This window comes from Meles meles, chromosome 21 (assembly GCF_922984935.1).
Source record: "Meles meles chromosome 21, mMelMel3.1 paternal haplotype, whole genome shotgun sequence".
Lineage (NCBI taxonomy): Eukaryota > Metazoa > Chordata > Mammalia > Carnivora > Mustelidae > Meles > Meles meles.
The window spans coordinates 23,089,611-23,107,513 of record NC_060086.1 but is presented as its reverse complement, the minus strand read 5'-3'; the positions used below and the strand labels follow the sequence as shown (position 1 = coordinate 23,107,513).

The 17,903-nt window shown below is 48.1% G+C and overlaps 1 protein-coding gene across 1 annotated transcript in view; it reads left to right on the top strand.

Annotated features, from left to right (window-relative positions):
• The first annotated feature begins 610 nt into the window (after positions 1–610).
• Positions 611–17,903, top strand: part of HS3ST4 (heparan sulfate-glucosamine 3-sulfotransferase 4) — a 398,423-nt gene continuing 381,130 nt past the window's right edge. Inside the window, exon 1 of the mRNA XM_045993653.1 lies at positions 611–1,482. Coding sequence (XP_045849609.1) covers positions 743–1,482 — 740 coding nt within the window. The 5' untranslated portion in view covers positions 611–742. The remainder of the gene's footprint in view (positions 1,483–17,903) is intronic.

Here is a 17,903-nt window from a genome sequence, read left to right as displayed (position 1 = left end):
CCCCCAGCTACCCGGTGCGCGGCACCGGCGGCTCGCGTCGGTCTCCGTGTCCCTAAAAGTATCGGGAGAGGGCTGGAGAGCGCAGCGTCTCAGGCTCCCCGGGGAGGGGAAGCACACGGGGCTGGGCGGGGCTCGCCTCCAGTGCGTGTTTGTCTAGTCCGGGTGGGGGGGCACGATCTCCGCTCTCCCCGGCGCCCCAGCCCCAGCGCACGCCTCCATTTCCGCGCCCCCCCTCCGCAGGCGCGCGCGAGGCGCACTCCCCCTCCCTCGGCGGCGCGGGGCGCGCGCCCGGACCCCTCCTTCTCCCCTCCGCGCCTCTCGGCTCTCCCGGCAGAAAGTTAGCAGCGGGGAAGGAACTCGGGGCTGCAACAGCGCGCGGCGGTGGCGGCAGAGGCTGAAGCAGGAGCCGCGGCGGAGCCGGGGAAGCGGGGGCGCTGCAGACGGAGCAGGTGCAGCCGGCGGGTCCGCGCGCCCCCCTCGGTCCCCTTGCCAGAGGCTGAGGGGGGGTGGTGGGGGGGCCGCCCGGACTCCGCGGGAAGAGTGGGGAGGGGGGCCATGCGGCCGGGCTCCCCCCCGGCGCAGCGGGACAGCGGCCAGGGCCGGGGGCGCAGCGGCGTCGCTTCATGCAGCCGGGGCGGCTGGGCAGCGGCGGCGGCGGCGGCGGCGGCGGGGGCGGCGGCTGAAACCATGTCCGGGCAGCGCCGGGGGCCGCCGCCGCCGCCGCCGCGAGCCGGGAGCCGCGATGGCCCCGTGGCCCGCACCTTCTCCGCCTCCGCCTCCGCCTCCACCTCTCGCCGCGCCGCCGCCGCCCGGCGCCTCTGCTAAGGGGCCGCCGGCGCGCAAGCTGCTTTTTATGTGCACCTTGTCCCTGTCCGTCACCTACCTGTGCTACAGCCTCCTGGGCGGCTCGGGCTCCCTGCAGTTCCCCCTGGCGCTGCAGGAGCCGCCGGGCGCCGCCGCCGAGCCCCCGCCGAACCCGCCACCACCCTCTCTGCCGCCTCCCCCCGTGCGCCTCGGCGCCCCCTCGCAGCCGTCCGCGCCCGCGCCGCCGCCGCCGGACAACGCGAGCCGCGGGGAGCCGCCCGAGCCCCCCGAGCAGCCCGCCGCCCCCGGGGCCGACGGCTGGGGGCTGGCGAGCGGCGGAGGGGGCGCCCGGGACGCCTGGCTCCGGAACCCGCTGGCCCCGGGCGAGATGATCACCGCGCAGAGCGCGCTGCTGGAGAGGGAAGCGCAGGAGTCCAGCACCACGGACGAGGAGCTCGCAGGCCGGAGAGCGGCCAACGGGAGCAGCGAGAGGGGCGGCGCCGCCAGCACCCCGGACTATGGGGAGAAGAAGCTGCCACAGGCGCTTATCATCGGGGTCAAGAAAGGAGGGACCCGCGCGCTGCTGGAGGCGATCCGAGTCCACCCGGACGTGCGGGCGGTGGGCGTAGAGCCACACTTCTTCGATAGGAACTACGAAAAGGGGCTGGAGTGGTACAGGTAGGACCCTGGGCTCGGCGGGATGGGATGGATGCACGGGGAGACCCGGAGGGCGAGCCATCGCTTTCCGGGCTCTTGGACACCTAGGCGCGGCCGTCCCGAGAGCCGTTAGCCCCATCGGGGGCTCTGCCAATCCTGGCGGGGCCGCTCAGGGGCAGCGGCGGAGAGAGCTGGACGCTGGCCAAGGATCACTTTGTTTCAGGGCGAGGGGTGGAGGTGTCGCCTTGCTTCCGCCTGCCTCAGGCTCCTGGTCCGTGGAGGTGCCTTCTCAGTCTGCCCAGCTCCTAGCCTGGGAATCCCCAGCCTTGGTGCCCGCGGGGTGTTTCCTAGCCCGGGCTCTGGCGGGGGCTCTGCGCTTCTGCGCTGGGGACGCCGAGGAATGAAGCAGGGTAGCTAGATGGATCTAGCGGCTTTGAGATCTCCTGGAATCTCGCAAAATCACCCTGAAACACATTTGCGTGGCTGGAATCCAACTTTAGTATCTTCAGGTTAGAGCAAAAATGAACAGGCAACAGTTAAAAAGATGATGTTGGCAAGTTCTGGCTTTCTAGTAAAGACGGGGGATGCCCCCCTATCTCCAGAACTTTCTATTCCCTTTGGCAGCATGAATCCTGGGTTGGTTCTGCCTCGGCAGCACCAGCGCGTACACGACAGTTGGTGCCCTAAGAGTTTTTGTGCACTGCACCCGTGTCCTTTCTAACCCGCGCCTCTTTCACAACAGAGTAGAGCTTCTGTCATGTGAAATGTTCACCTCTCTCCTTTTCCACCCTCTGCCAGTGGTGAGAGAAAGGGAGAAGAGAGGAGTGGAAAGTTAGGTACAGGTAAAATAAATTAATAATCCAGCTTTCTTGCCAGCCATAGCATTTAACTCCACACTGGTGCAGATTCCAAAAACGAACCTCCTTTGCTTTTTTCCTCCCCCGTTCTTTCCTTCCGTTTTGTATCCCTTTGGAAAATAGATCTGGATGCCTGGCCCCATCTTGGTTGCATCTCAGTAATTAATTGCAATTGTCAAACAGAAACACAGGCTTTGTCAGCTAAAGTGACGTTATCATCTTAACAGAGCCAATAGGTAAAATACAAGGATTGTTTCCTGACAAGTTCCCTTCCTGTTGAAGAGAGATGTGCTTTCCAAGTTTAAATTACAGCCTGGGAAAAGTTTTAGAAATAGCTTAACTTAAGAATAGGTAATAAATGGGTGTATTGTGATTGATTTCTTCCACTTTAAAAAATATGCCTTATGCTTTCAAAGCTTGAGAGAAGTACACTTAGGCATAAACATTCCACCACATTAAACTGAAACAGCAAATGTGTCTGTTAATGTCTTGTCTGTTTCAACAGCGAGAACTAATTGCAATATTTTAGGAGGCTTCAAACAGCCCCTTCCTATCAAAACATAAAACAGCAAATGCCTAATTTAACTGGAAAATCAGTATTTATAACATCACGAACCATGGTTTCCAGTTTGTGATTATAATTAAAAAGGTGTTAGGATGATTAATGCAACAACAGAAATAAAGAAAAGGGGTATGATGTCTGGGAGGGTTTCAGTTGTTTAATTGTTGGTTAGGGGGGATGTCCTGGTTTCTGCTGTGAGGTAGCCTCAGCCCTAGGAGGGTAACAGTGGCTTTTTCCAATTCTAATTTTAAAGCTGTGTATCTGGGGAGAAATGCCAAGTGCCCTTTTGGGGGAGAGAGAGGCATAAAGATCACATCTTTCCAACATGTGTTCGGGTTGCTTTGTAGCAGCTGGAAATTGAGACGGGATGTTCTTTCGGATGCCTTAAAGTTTGATAAAGGGTGCGTGGTGGCATGCGTGTCAGGAGGTCCCATCGGTGGGACTGGAGGATTTTCTGAATGAGAGGATGGGAGATGTCAGATTTTCTTAATCTTCTTTCATGCTGAGGCTGGGAAGAGGAGGCACAGAGACAGGTATGACGGGGCTGTGGAAGGTTCTATCCCAGCACTGTGTACTCCCGGCCGTCCCTCGTGTGGTCTTCCGGGCTGAGTGTGAGTGTTGTGTCCCCATCCACAGAACTGTTATCCTGAAGACATTTGGGGAGATTTCTCATGCTCCTCGCTTGAGAGGACCACGGGGTTTCTCTGCGGCCGCCCATCCTTGACCCCAGTGTCTCACCCACGGCAGATCCTTGTGGCGCTTATCTTAGAGGTGCCTACCGCAGGTGCTGGAGAAGAATCTGTGTAGCACAGAGGTATCAGTAGCCACCCAAACCTGGCTGCTGAGAAGACTTCTAGAAACCCCTTCGGCCCACAGGAGTGTGCTGGGGCTGCTTGCATACCTCTCCAGCCTTACCAGGGACAGCAGTGCTTTGAGGGTGTTTGTGGGATTTTCACAGGCTCCTGTCTCTCTCCCCTGGAGGAAGAGATGGGTGACATCCTCATTATATTGCAGAAAAGGAAACCATGGCATCAGTTCAAACCAGTAAGGGAAAGCCTACCTCTTGTTTCCCCGCTCCAAGTGCATCTTATAAATGGCAGCATCTGGGCTCGAATGTACATGAATGGTCACGCTTCCCTCCATCCATGGAGGAGCCTACGTGAAATCTCTGGCGAGGAGAGGACCACAGATGAATGAAAGGTTTTGATTCTCTCCCCGACTTGTTTGCGTTCCCTTTTTCTTGTCGAGGTGATTCTGTGAGAACCGGCTAATTCTGCAAGTGTTCCTGGGGTTTGGTGTTTTCAGCCAGAGGGAGAAGTGAGAAGAATTTGGGGTCAGGTACGGGCAGCACTGGTTTGGGCTTTCGTCCTATCCCGGCAGAACAGCCCTGGAGTTTTATTTTCTCCATGTCACTCCAGTCTTGTTTAAATCCGGGTTTTGCTTTCTCCTACGCTGTTGATCTGATGTGATTTAAAAACACATTTGAGATTAGAACATGTGCCTCGGATTTCAGGGCAAGATAGACTAATGGATTAGGAGGGGAGTGTTAAAGCTATGGGAGAAGCAAGCCTCCCTTGGTGGATTGACCCAGGCCCATGACTCATAAGTGGGCGTGGACTTGACCCTCCTTTCTCCACTCCTCCAAACCAGTGAAATAAAAGGGCAAAACCCCAAGGCACCTTTCAGAACAGGCCGCTCCAAGCTGTCGGGTCAGAGACCTTAGACTCCTCTAAGGGGTGGGACCTGGTGGCTACACCAGAACTCATCCAAGAAACAGGGCTGCCTTGCGGTGTGACCTCCCCCATAACTTACAGACGGTACAGTAACCCTGACCTTGGCTTTGGAAACACCTCAGCTCCAGGGCGATGGATAGGAAGGGAACCTCCAGGGTTTCAGATGGTCTGCCCTGCCAACAGTGAATGTACTCCCATTAGCTAGGGGAAAATCACTCAGGAAAACGGTTCCCATAGTCATGCTCGTGGTACCCAGAGGAAGGTGCTCCGCAACACTGTTTGCTCTTGGTTTCTGGAGCGAGAATGAGGGAAGAAGCCAGAAAGGCACTGGCTGTTAGGGAATGCCTGTTCTTTATGGAGCCGGGTGCTTTATGGACGTCCTCTCACGTTTGAGTATCATAATGAAGATTGTGAGTAAAATAGCAGCCTTCGTGTTTTCCATGTGGCCCTCAGAGTGCAAATGACTTGCTCAGGACTGCTCAGCTGGTCCGTGGTTGAGCTGACCACATCTGTCCAATTGCACTGTGCTGCTTTCTTGGTTTCTTTCCTCATATCCCACCACCACACATAAAATACTAGCAAGATGTTTCTTTCCTTCCTTCTGAAATTTAACCAACTTTTTTTTTTTTTTAAAGATTTATTTATTTGACAGATAGAGATCACAAGCAGGCAGAGAGGCAGGCAGAGAGAGAGGAGGAAGCAGGCTCCCAGCCAAGCAGAGAGCCCGACGCGGGGCTCGATCCCAGGACCCCGGGATCATGACCCGAGCTGAAGGCAGAGGCTTTAACCCGCTGAGCCACCCAGGCGCCCCTAACCAACATTTTAATAATATTTACCATGTACCCAGAACTGTTGTAAGGAGGAGAGTTGCTGTAAAGGGGACTGTGGTAAGGGGAGAAAGTGGTGACTTAGCACTTTGTGCTCCTGAAACTGACATTTAAGTGGTGGGCACGGGAGACAGGGAACAGTCTTTCTTGTTACCTTTTTCGGGTGGCTATTAGAAAATGTACCATCAAGCTGGTGACTCACATTATATTTCCACTGGGCAGGGCTCCTAGTAGAGCGGCGCTTTTTAAGCTTTAAACGTGCACGCGTCACCTGGGATGTTGTGAACATGCAGGATTCTGATTCAGCACGTCTGAGGAAGGCCCTGAGAGTCTCCATTTCTAATTTCTCAGGTGCTGCTGATGCTGCCGATCTCCGGACCTCACTTTGAGTAGCAGGGGTCTAGAGAGGAATTGGTGTGTACATCCGTGTCTGTGTGCATGCCTAGGTTATTTGAAATCAAATGACTAGGGAAAACCTTCCTGTGACGGTGATGTAAATGAAGTGAACGAATAAAAAGAATAAAATTCTGTGCTGCGTAAAGATCAGGGTAGAGAGGTTTCCAATAGTAGAACGGTAGATGCAAAGGCCCTGAGGCAGGAGCAAGCCTCATGGCTTTATAAAGGATTTTTTTTTTTTCCAATATTCCCAAAGCACAGTCTTTGTAGCTGGACAAAATTGGATCCAAAACCTGGTTTTACAATACTGTTTGGATAATTTTGGATAGGTAACTTACTTAACATCACTCATCTTCAGCTTGTTTATCTGCAAATAATTCCTTTCTCTGTGGATTGTTGGGGAGAATAAATGACATAATAAAGGTGAATGTATTTTCAAAAAAAAAAAAAAAGAAAAATCCAAATGAACTCCTTTTTTTTTTTTTTTAAATTTTCAAATCATTTTGGTCTCCTAAGTTTTACTTCTGATCACAGCTGTCCTAATATTGACTGAAAAGTCTCCTATTGGGCAGGGTTTTGGGAAAAGTCTAATAATGATTGGCTTTGGCATCTACATCTGCCTGACTTGAAACCGAGGGTCACCAATCTGGAAACCCAGTGAAATAGACTGGGTGGGGGGAGAAACTAGGGGCATGTCCCTGTCTGCAGGTCTCAGCCACTACTCAGTTCCAGCTACCCTTTCCTCTGTGCAAATGTTACCACATCCTGCACTTGGTAGGAGAAATCAGAAATCCAGGCTTTGATGTGAAATCTCTTGGTTTTTCACATTGGCAAACTGATTAAAATTTCTTAAAAGCCTTGTGTGGGCCAGCACTGTGGGACAAACAAAACACATCTGTGGGCTGGATACAGCCAGCTGGCTACCAGTTTGTGACCTCTGGTTTAAACTCATTTTAGAAAGTAAACCCGCATAGCCAGACTCTTTAGCAGTTGCCAGGATTGTGGTTTACGTGTGCTATTTTAGTTTCCATTCTTTCCCCCTTTACAGATTTTGCATCAGCAAGGGGTGGATACCTCCCAGATATATTGCAACAGTAACAAAAGGAGCTGGAGATAAACATGAACACTGAGGCAGGAATAGCCAGTTCACAAACACATCTCCCTTTTGTTTTCAGTGAACATGTTTTTGAAGGTGGGACAGCTCTTCCCCTTGTTCACTCATTAATCAGGAGCGCCAGTGTGATCCATATAGATAAGTTGCACCTATAAAATAGATTTCCAGTCAGGTGGGTTCAGTAAGACCTGAGAGATGGAAGTAATTGGGTTCTAGCTTTTTTGCTCTGCCACATTACTAGTTCTGTTGGACCTCAGGTTACCTGCTCCATTTCTTTCTAAAAAACATTCTGTTTCCTAGATAATGAGACTGTATTGTCTCCAAAGGGTCCATTCAGTGAAATATCTGGATTCTAGAACAGACTTCTGTGTTAGACTTTTCAGAGGGAGGAAGCTAGTAGGGGAGAAGCAACAGTGTACGGTGTAAGGGCCTGGTTGGCCCGAGGGAGCCATTTTGTTGTGGGCTTGGGTTGACAACCTGCCCCTCCTGGAGGAATTTGCTTGGCCCTGGATATGGGGGCGGGCCAGGCCGGATGGAGACATCCAATCAGTGGGGTGCACATATATTTGCGATGGTGAGTTGGAATTCAATTGGGCACCCGTATTGCTGACCGAACATGACTGTGCAGTTTTCCGTGTGTTGCGATCTCATTGGCCACCTGGGTGTGGGCTGGGCTCAACCACCTCTATAAAGGTTAGTGTGTGAGACAGGGGAGTAGTAGTAATAGTTGTCGGGGTAGTCGTGGGGAGCGTCAGGTCGTCGCGAGCAGCATCATGTGGAGCATCATTGTGGTCAGCATCGTGGTCAGCATCATGGTTGTCGGGAGCTTCATGAGCCTCATGAGCCTTGCCAGGTAAGGGAAGTTGCCGGGTAAGGGAAGTCGCCGGGTAAAGGAAGTCACCACTTTGTAAGAGATGGCCCCAACTGGTTGGTTTGATTTTCCATGCTTGGTGCGAAATAAAGCTTTGCTTGACTTTCGCTTTGTGTTGTTGGGTCTGGTTCCTTTGATCACGGATCCTAACATTTGGAGCATGTTCCTCCATTGGTCTCTGAGCCAGAGGCCACGGCGTCTTCCTGGTGTGATTCTGAAGCCTCAGTTTCTTTATCTGTAGGATGGGCTCAATATTACTTCCCTTCCAAGGGATTATGCGATGATGAAATGAGTTTGTGACGGAGGACATGGTTCTCTCCTCCCCCTGCCCGTGCATTTTCCCCTTGTCTTTCTTCATTTTCCCTGCCTATCAGTACTCAAGGTCCTAAAGAGAAAGCTGTAATGCATTTTTCATTTGAATATAGCCTTTTATTTCAAGATTATGTCTGAATGAGGGATTTCAAATCCTGAAGCAGCTCTTAAGTAGCTTTCCAGAGAATAATCAAAACTGGATTCCAGAATTTGGTCTATTGTAACTGGAGCTGAAGGAGAAGAGTCTGATTTCACAAAGAAGTTGCAGCCGGAATTCTCCACCAAGGGGCTGAGGTAGGGAAATGGGCAGGCACTCTGGGCTTGCGCGCTGACATTTTCTTGAACCTACAGTAAGAATTGATGCCGCTTGGCCTGGATAGCTACAGAGGCATTTAGAATGCCAAGGGCGTGCTTGCCTTCAGTTTTCTGCAGAGCCGAAAGCGTTTGAGAAGGCAGGACTGTTCGAGAAGACCCCAGCCAGACTCCCTGGGCTTGAGATTTGGCTCCTTTCACTGGTTTTCTCCAGCTGTCATGACATGACTTACTTATTTTTATTTTTGTAAATCATACCAGTCGTTTTTACTCTTAGAGTCAGGAGAGAGGCCTCGAGATTTTAGGTGAACAAGAGATGGCTAGGGTTGTACGGTAGGAAGTTTTAAAGGTTTTGGTTTTGCATAATGGATGATACCTTTGGAATTGATTGAACCACCGCCCTGTTAAAGTAATCTCTTGATTCCATTGGTTTTTGCGGTTTAACAAGCTCCTCTATAACTGTCTTGGGAATTTCAGTCTGAAATTATAATTCACTAAGGGAGTCTTTCAGCCCATCTTGCCATTAATTAAAAGCAGGCGGTTGAATTTTTCTGTTTTAACACTCACTAGTTAGGGTTGCCTCCCTTTAAGGTTTTTTTTCCCTGACATTTATTTAAGAATGTACAAAGCCTATTCATGGGGAAACAACACATGAATTAGACAGTGTTTTTTTGGTAGCAAGTAATAGAATATGATCTTAAAACTATTATACAAAGAAAAAGTAATTTACTGGTTTATGAAATTGGGAAATCTAGGGGATAATGACTTCAGGAACAGCTGGATCCAGGGGCTCAAATGATAATACTAGGTTTCTCTTTCATCCTTTGTCATGGTTTTCTCGACTTTGCTTTATTCTCAAATAGGTTGTCTCACCACATTTTAGGCAAGATGGTAAACAGCAACCCAGACAAACATAATGTTTATCAGTTCTTTTGGAAATCTTTTCTTAAGAGTTTTTGTAAGACATTCCTGGAGTTGCCATTGGCTGAGTTTGGGTCATGTACCTGTTCCTAAAGCAGTTATGGTGTAGTACTCCAATTAGACTCAGGTGATGTGGTCACCTATTTGGGTTGGGTTAATGGTAGGAACAGGGAAGCAGAGTTAGTCTCACTAAAACCATAGGGGAAAATTTCCCTGTAAGAATGAGGTGTTCCAGGGTTCTGATGCTAGAAGTGGGGGCCAGCTGAACCACATGATCATTAAACATGTAAAGATCCAGTCTGGAACGGGTACCTGATCTTTCTTGAGTATCTTAACTTAGAGGTACAAAGGGTTAGTCTGGGGAGGTCCGATATACTTGTTACTTTAGTTATTTATTCATTTATTTACTATTTAAACATGTATTGTTTGTCAACTATGCTGGGGTCAAACAGGAATCAATCATGGCCAGTGATTGGAAAGAGCTTATAAAATAGGTAAATGGACAAGTAAATGATTATGTTATAAGGTAGTAAAAGCTCTCACAAAGTAGGATTTATTCCAGGAATGGAAGGATGGTTCGATCTTAGCGAGTCTAACAATGTGATTGACTCTGAAGCAAACGAGAAAAGTCCTGTGATTCACTTTATGGATGCTAAAAATACAGCTGATAATATTAAGTGTTTATTCCTAATTTTTAGAACACCTGCTGATAAAATAGGATCATCCTCAAAGCCAGCATCATCTTTAATGGTGTAGCACTAAAAATACTCCCATTACATTCAGAAGAAGCTTAGAATGTCCATAATGATCACTGTTATTTATCTTTGTTTAGAAATTAAGTGATGATGCACTTGGATGAGGAAAACAATGAGAATGCGGGAGGTAGAATTATTACCACTTGTCAGCAATTTCATCTCTTAATGGAAAACTTAAGATAACGAATCCTCCCGTGAATCTATTAGGAACAATAATGAGATTCATTAAGGGGATTGGTAAGGAAATTAAGATGCAAAATCTATAGATTTCCTATATGCCTATGCCAACCATTTTGAAGATAAAATGAGAGGAAATATTCTATTTATAGAAGCAACCAGAGAGACAAAATAACTAGGAATAAATTTAGCAAAAATTGCAAGGGACTTGTAAGAACAGAATTTTAATATATTACCAAGGGGGATCAGCAAAGAGAGGAGTAAATGGAGAGACCCCTTTCTCTAGGACGGCATGTCTTTCTTTTCCCTCTTTCTCCCCTCCCATCTCCTCCCCCTCCAGCTCCCCTCCCCCTTCTCTTCTCCTTTTTTATTGGAATTCAGAGGCAGTGGTCATCACAGTAGGGATGGCCATAACAGCAGTGGTGCTAGAGCTGCCGAATTGAGGTCAGGTGTATTTGAAAGTGGTCTGGAAATACTGTTTCTGTGAACATGGCCAAAATGTTGTACTCTGTATATAAGATTCCCCCACTTTGTGTGTTTTATTTGAGTGGGAAGAAGATGGTAAGATAACCGTTACTGTTGAGATTCATATACAGAGTTATAATTCCTTGATGGGGGTGCGCTCTGCTTTATATTCTCCATTCAAGGATGGTTGGACCGTGCCAAGGTGTGGATTAACCACTGGATTGGTGTAAATTAGTAGATGTAGATGCACGAAGGGGAAAAAGCAAATCAGGGAAAGTAATGGTTGTTTTCAGTGGAACCAGGGAGATGAAGGTTTGGTGGGAAAGAAGGGCCGTAGCAGTGGTGGGAATGGCCACACTCTGCTCCCGGTACTGGCTTCATTCAGTCTTCATGGGAACCATGGAACAGGGGTCTTGCTATCACCCGTATTTTCCAGGTAAGGGAAAATGAGTTGCACAGAGGTCAAGTAACTGGCTCGGGATGTGGAGTTGGGCTTCAAACCCAAGTCCTTGGCCCCAAACACACAGCATCTCATTAACTCGTCTCAAAGCTCCTTTCCCCAGAAGTGTTGTCCTGCAGCTGCCTGAAATCGAATAATAATTGTGCATCTTTCCCTACTAGACACTCTGGATCTCCCATGTCCAGATGGATTTGTTGGCCTGCCTGCGGGACAGGCTGGATGTTGGTGGTGGAGGGGGGTCTGGTCTCAGCAACATACTGGAGCAGTGGCTTCCTTTCTGTTCTGGGCCCAAGCTCGTTCCTGCTTGAAGGGCCTTGTTTTTTTTTTTCCTGTTCCCTGCCCCAGAATGCTCTGCTCCCAGACTCAAACCTGCCTGTGTCTCCTCATCCTTCACATGTTGGCTTAAATTCCAACTCTTCAAAAAGACCTTTCCCAACTACCTGGTTTTTTAAAAACCTGTTTCTACTTCTGAGCTTGTTGCGCTGTTTTATTTTCTTCACAGAATATATTTTCACACATCTCCCTCTTGCTGGAAGGGGAACTACAAGGGACCGGGGGTCCCATCTGTCTTCTCCTTGACGGTGCCCAGATCAGTACTTGGCGCCCAGTAGGTGCTCCATAATGGTGGTTAATGAATCACTGATTTTGTTTTTTGTTTTAAATCTTTTTTTTTTTAAGATTTTATTTATTTATTTGTCAGAGCACAAGCAGACAAAGTGGCAGGCAGAGGCAGAGGGAGAAGCAGGCTCCCCACTGAGCAAGGAGCCCGATGTGGGACTTGATCCCAGGACCCTGGGATCACGACCCGAGCCGAAGGCAGCGGCCCAACTGACCAAGCCACCCAGGCATCCCTGTTTTTGTTTTAGAGAGAGAGGGTGAGAGAGAGGGAGAGCGAGCTCAGGGAAGGGGCAGAGGGACAGGGAGAGAGAGAGTCTCAAGCAGGTTCCATACCCGTCATGGAGCCCGACGGGGGCCTCAGTCTCACAACCCTGAGATCATGACTCGAGCCGAAATCCGGACACTTAACCGACTGAGCCACCCAGGTGCCCCTAACCACTGATTTTGAATCAATGAACTGATGAATAAAAGGGAGTACCTTCTGTGTGCTAAGTTTGCTTGTAAAACTTCAGGCTTCTGAAAAGAAATCACACATTCCCTGGGAACTCTGGCCAAGAATTGTTCTAGGCTCTTTTACAATACTATTTTTGCAAGACTATTTTGGGTGCAAGAAAGAGAAACCCACTCAACCCAGCTGTGTGGGCTAGACAGTCTCCCCAAAAGGTTCCCTCCAGCACACAACACTATCTGTGTGTCCCTCATAAGAGCCTCACCAAGTGGATACTTCCTTATCCCACATTTGCCCGTAAAGAGAGTCAGACTTCAGAAGGGCAGGTGACGGTGCCGGAGTCCCACGGCAGGTTGTCACAAGCCAGGTGACAACGTTTTAGAAGAGCTTGGATTCCTTCCGAGGGACGATTATGTCCCGGGAGTAGTTTGGATTATGTTTCTCTGGGTGAATGATCAATTATCAATCAAATGCTTAAGCAGAGGGAGACTACCTGAGTGCCTTCGTCCCACGGTGCTCTGACTCCTTGTATATGTGTGGGGTTTTGAAAAAGAAAGCTGCAGCTGGGATCAGAAATTCAGGATTTGAGTCTGATTTCTGTGTCGACCTTGCTTGGTGTGCATGGATGTGTAGTTAGCCTCTGAGCCTTTGTTTCTTCATCTCTAAAATGGGAATCATGGCCTTTAAGAACACCATAGTGACTTTGCAAGGGTGGGATAGTGATGGTGTACTGGGAATTGTGTGGTTTACACATGTTCGTTGTTATTAATCTGTGCACGTTTTCATGAATTCCCCCAGGTAGTTGGTTTTCTGAAATGTTGCACTCCAGGGAGTACCTGAAATTCAGGACACTCTTCTTCGTTCTTTTTTTTTTTTTTTTTTTTTTTTTAAATATTTTATTATTCGACAGAGAGAAATCACAACCAGGCAGAGAGGCAGGCAGAGAGAGAGGAGGAAGCAGGCTCCCCGCGGAGCAGAGAGCCCGACGTGGGGCTCGATCCCAGGACCCTGGGATCATGACCCGAGCCGAAGGCAGAGGCCTTAACCCACTGAGCCACCCATGCGCCCCAATTCAGGACACTCTTATCATAAAGGTAGGCTAAGTCTAATTTATGGAAACTATTATGTAGCACGGATTTCAAACATTGGTTAGGGCAGACTGCGTCAAGACCCCCAGAATTCCTGGAGAACATCACTCTGCATTACTCTTACCTGCCTGTCATCCTTTTATACTGGAAAATCATAAAAAAGCTATATTTAGGGCATGTTGGCTTCTTAGGATTGCCCCACAGGTGGTGACCTTTGGAGGTGCCCAGAAGATTCTCTCTGTTTTCTCTCGATTGACCTTTTATTTCATTTTCTTGTCACCCTTTCTGCATTTCCCAAGTCTTCATATTCACTTCCCACCTTCTGGCTGTGGGAGTAGCTCGTGTTCTAACCTGTTAAAGGCAGAATATGCCCTCTTCCCCCAAGATGTCCTCATTCTAATCTCCGGAATCATACGGATCACATAGCAAAGGGGAATTAGGTTGCAGGTGGAATTGTGGTTGCTAAACAGTTTACCTTGAATGGTGATATCCCCAACTGTCTGGATGGGCCAGCATAATCACGAGGATCCTTTCAAGTGGAGGAGGGAGGCAGAGGGAGAGACCTTGGGGGGCTCAGCCTGCTCTTGTTGGATTTGAGGATGGAGGAAGGAACCACAAGCCAAGGACTTCAGGCAGTTTCTAGAAGCGAGGGAAAAGGGACAGAAATTGATTCTTCCTTTGAGCTTCCAGAAGGAATGCAGTCTGATGATGCTTTGACATGAGCCCATGGAGCCCCCTTTCTGACTTCTGACCCAGAACCATGAAGCCAGTCTGTTTGTGGTCATTTGTTAATGCAGAAGTATGCTCTCCTCGGACATCTCTGGTGGCCCCTTCTCATTTCTTTTCTTCCCTTGCTTTTTTCCTCTCCTTCTGGAAAGTAATCACCTCTGGGGCTCTTTTCTGTCTCTCGCCAAACAGCAGCGTCAGTGTAACCGTCCACTCTTTGCAGATGGTTGCTGGACTAGTTAGGGTAAAGACGAAAGTGCCAGAACACAGAGACCTCAACACACAGTGGCTTAAATATGTAGATGAATTATCTCCTACACAGTGTAAGCTGATATTTGAAGTTTGTAGCAGACAGTGCTCCCTGGCAACCAGTCACTCGGAGGGGACATAAGCTGAGAACAGCGAGTTCTGGGGTGCAGTTTCTGTGTATTTGCATAGCATGGATCCGCCTGTCAGTGTAGCCTGCTGGGACAGCTGTGCTCCCCGAGGTCATTCAGAGACCCAAGTTCTATGCCTTCCATCTTGTTGCTCTGCCGCCCCCCAGGGAGTTCATTACACATGCAGACCCTTAGATCCCGTCCCATCCTTTCTGAAGCAGAATTTGCATTTTAAGAACATTCTTTGGTAATGATTATGCACAAAGGTTGAGAAACGGCCTTCGAGTAAGGTTTTTCAACCTTAGCACTGCTGACGTTTTTTGCACCAGGAAAATCTTCACAGCGGGGACTGGTGTGGGCATTGTAGGGTGATTAGAGTCTCTCTGACCTCTGTCCCCTAGAGGCCAGTAGTTTGTTTTAGCAGCCAAATCCAGTCGTTGCCAAGTGTCCCATGGGGGCTGGAGGGGGCTGCGGGGCTCAACACCATCTCTGATTAAAACCCCTGCCTTGGAGGGTTTTTCTCTTCTGCGCGGTGAGAGCTACATGTTGCTGCCGGCAGTAAGGCAGAGCACAGAGGTCTAGGAAGGAATTTCTTCTTGAGCCGCTGAGGCAGAAGTGACGTCTATAACTTGCGCCCACATCCTGTCGGCGAGAATTTGGTTGCATGACCACATTCCAGCCGCAGAGCAGTCTGGGGACCCTACTGGGTGTCTCTGTGCCTGAGAAGGAGGAGAAAAGGGATCTGGGGGACAGTTGGCTGGCTGCTAAGGTAACTAACGCAAGAATTCAGTCTTCCTATATCTTTTATTCTGTCTTCTAGCCAGAGGTGAATCTGGTTGGAAAGAGGAAATGAATTGATACAAATAAATTGGGCTTTTTTTTTTTTTTTTTCCAAATGGAGTACCAAACTATTTTAGGAGATCAGAGGAAATTTTAGATGAACACATAAAATTTAGCCAGTTCTCTAATAGAGTGTTTTGATATCAAGAGTTTAGTGTTGCGGCACCTGGGTCAGTTAAGCGTTTGACTCATGGTTTTGGCTCAGGTTGTGATCTTAGGGTCGTGAGATTGAGCCCTGGATCAGGTTCTACAAGTCTGCTTGTCTCTCTACCTCTGCTCAACACCCACCTCCCCCCATCTCTGGAGTAAATAAATAAAAAATCTTTAAAAAAAGAAAAAAAGAAAATGAAAAATTGCCAAGAAAAACACTGTAGAGTCGGAAACCTAAATATTAAAAATTTAAAAAAAGTGTATAGTGTCTTCTAAACTTCAGTCATGAGTATTGCTCTTGCAAGGTTTTTTTTTTTTTCTTTTTTTTTTGGCCACATAGAGGTACTTGACTTAATTGATCTTTTTTACATAAAAAGTAATAATTATTTTTTAATTTAAAAATTTTTTTAAAGTAGCTTTTTTTTTTAAAGATTGTATTTATTTATTTGACAGACAGAGATCACAAGTAGGCAGAGAGAGAGAGAGAGAGAGAGTAGAGGGGAAGCAGGCTCCCTGCTGAGCAGAGAGCCTGAGGCAGGGCTCGATCCCAGGACCCTGGGATCATGACCCGAGCCGAGGGCAGAGGCTCTAAACCACTGAGCCACCCAGGTGCCCCCAAAAGTAATAATTTTTGAAATATTTTTAAAGACCATATCATTACTCTAAATGTATGGATATGTGGAGATACACATACATATATGCACGTTTATCTATGTAGGTACCTACAGATGTTTGTGTGTATGTAACTATGCCTGTATTTATGTACATATCAATGTCTCTTTTGTACATATGTATGTATCTTTTTCTCAAGCGGCAGGAGGGGCAAAGGGAGGAGAAGAGAGAGAGAGACTCTCAAGCACGCTCCACACCCAGTCCAGAGCCTGATGCAGGGCTTGATCTCATGACCCTGAGATCATAACCTGAGCCGAAATGAAGAGTCAGATGCTCAACTGACTGAGTTACCCAGGCGTCCCCGTATCTGTCTATCAGTCTTTGTGTGTATGTATCTATGTATGTTTCTATCTGGTAGCACCTGTTTCGGTACCACCCTCCCCTCCCCATGCTGCTGACGTAGACTCCTGCTCTTGCCCCTCTGTAGTCGTCCTTCGCATAGCAACTGTAGCAAGTAATCCTTACAGAAGATAAATCAGACTGTATCGCTTTTGTACTTTAAATTTCCAGTGGCTTCTTGTCAACCTAGAAAGAAATTCCAAGTAATGACCATAATCCAAGGACAGTATAGAATCAGATCCCTGCCCACCTTTCCAGCCACATTTATTTGCCTCTTCTCTTTGCTTCTTTGCTTGAGCCACACTAGCTTCCCAAGAAGCAAAACATGGGACTGCCTCAGGGCCTTTGCACTTGTCGCTCCAGCCACCTGTATTGCTTTTCCTTATATAATTTGTATAGCTTGTGTCCTTTCTTTATTTGATCCTTCTGCTCCCCCACCACCTCCTCCGTAATACGGCCTTTTCCTGGACCACTTGGACTCATATACTCCTACTGGTAAAAGCTCCACTCTCTGGAAAATGCTAGTATATATAGTATTGCCCTTAATATTTATCTATATTCCACAGTTACTCCACCCCTACCCAGATTTCTGGTGTCTTAATTTCCTGGTTCTTCATTCCTCCATTCTGGAGGAAAGACCTCATTTTGATCTGGTGCCACAAAATGATTTAAAAGATATTTTAAAAGAAATTTTCTGGAACTCTCAGCTATCCCTGTTATTTAAGTGCTCTGCCACTAGGTGGTGGTTACGAAACAGGCTGAGTCAGAAAGTAAGGCATGTCTTGAGATCAAAGGTACGGGTGACTCCTTGCTCCTTCAAACCTGGGTTAACCCTGCGTATTTGCTCCTATAAAATAAGAAGCTTTATAAAAGGTTCAGTCTTGGGGCACTTGGGTGGCTCAGTTGGTTAAGCGCCTGCCTTCAGCTCAGGTCATGATCCCTGCGTCCTGGGATTGAGCCCCCAGTCGGGCTCCCTGCTCAGCGGGGGAGACTGCTTCTCCCACTGCCTGTTCCCCACTTGTGCTCACTCTCTCTCTTACATCATAAATAAATAAAATCTTTAAAAAAAATAAATGGGGGCGCCTGGGTGGCTCAGTGGATTAGGCCGCTGCCTTCGGCTCAGGTCATGATCTCAGGGTCCTGGGATCGAGCCCCACGTCGGGCTCTCTGCTCCGCAGGGAGCCTGCTTCCTCCTCTCTCTCTGCCTGCCTCTCTGCCTGCTTGTGATCTCTCTCTCTGTCAAATAAATAAATAAATAAAATAAAATCTTTAAAAAAAAATCCTATTTAAAAAAAAATAAATGAAAGGTTCACTCTCAGTAAACAGTAAACAGACAACCAAGCAGATGTTCACGGTGTGTTTAAAACAGACTGGTACAAACTCTCTCTTCTTCTTAGCCAGTTCTTTGTGTTCAGATCAGAA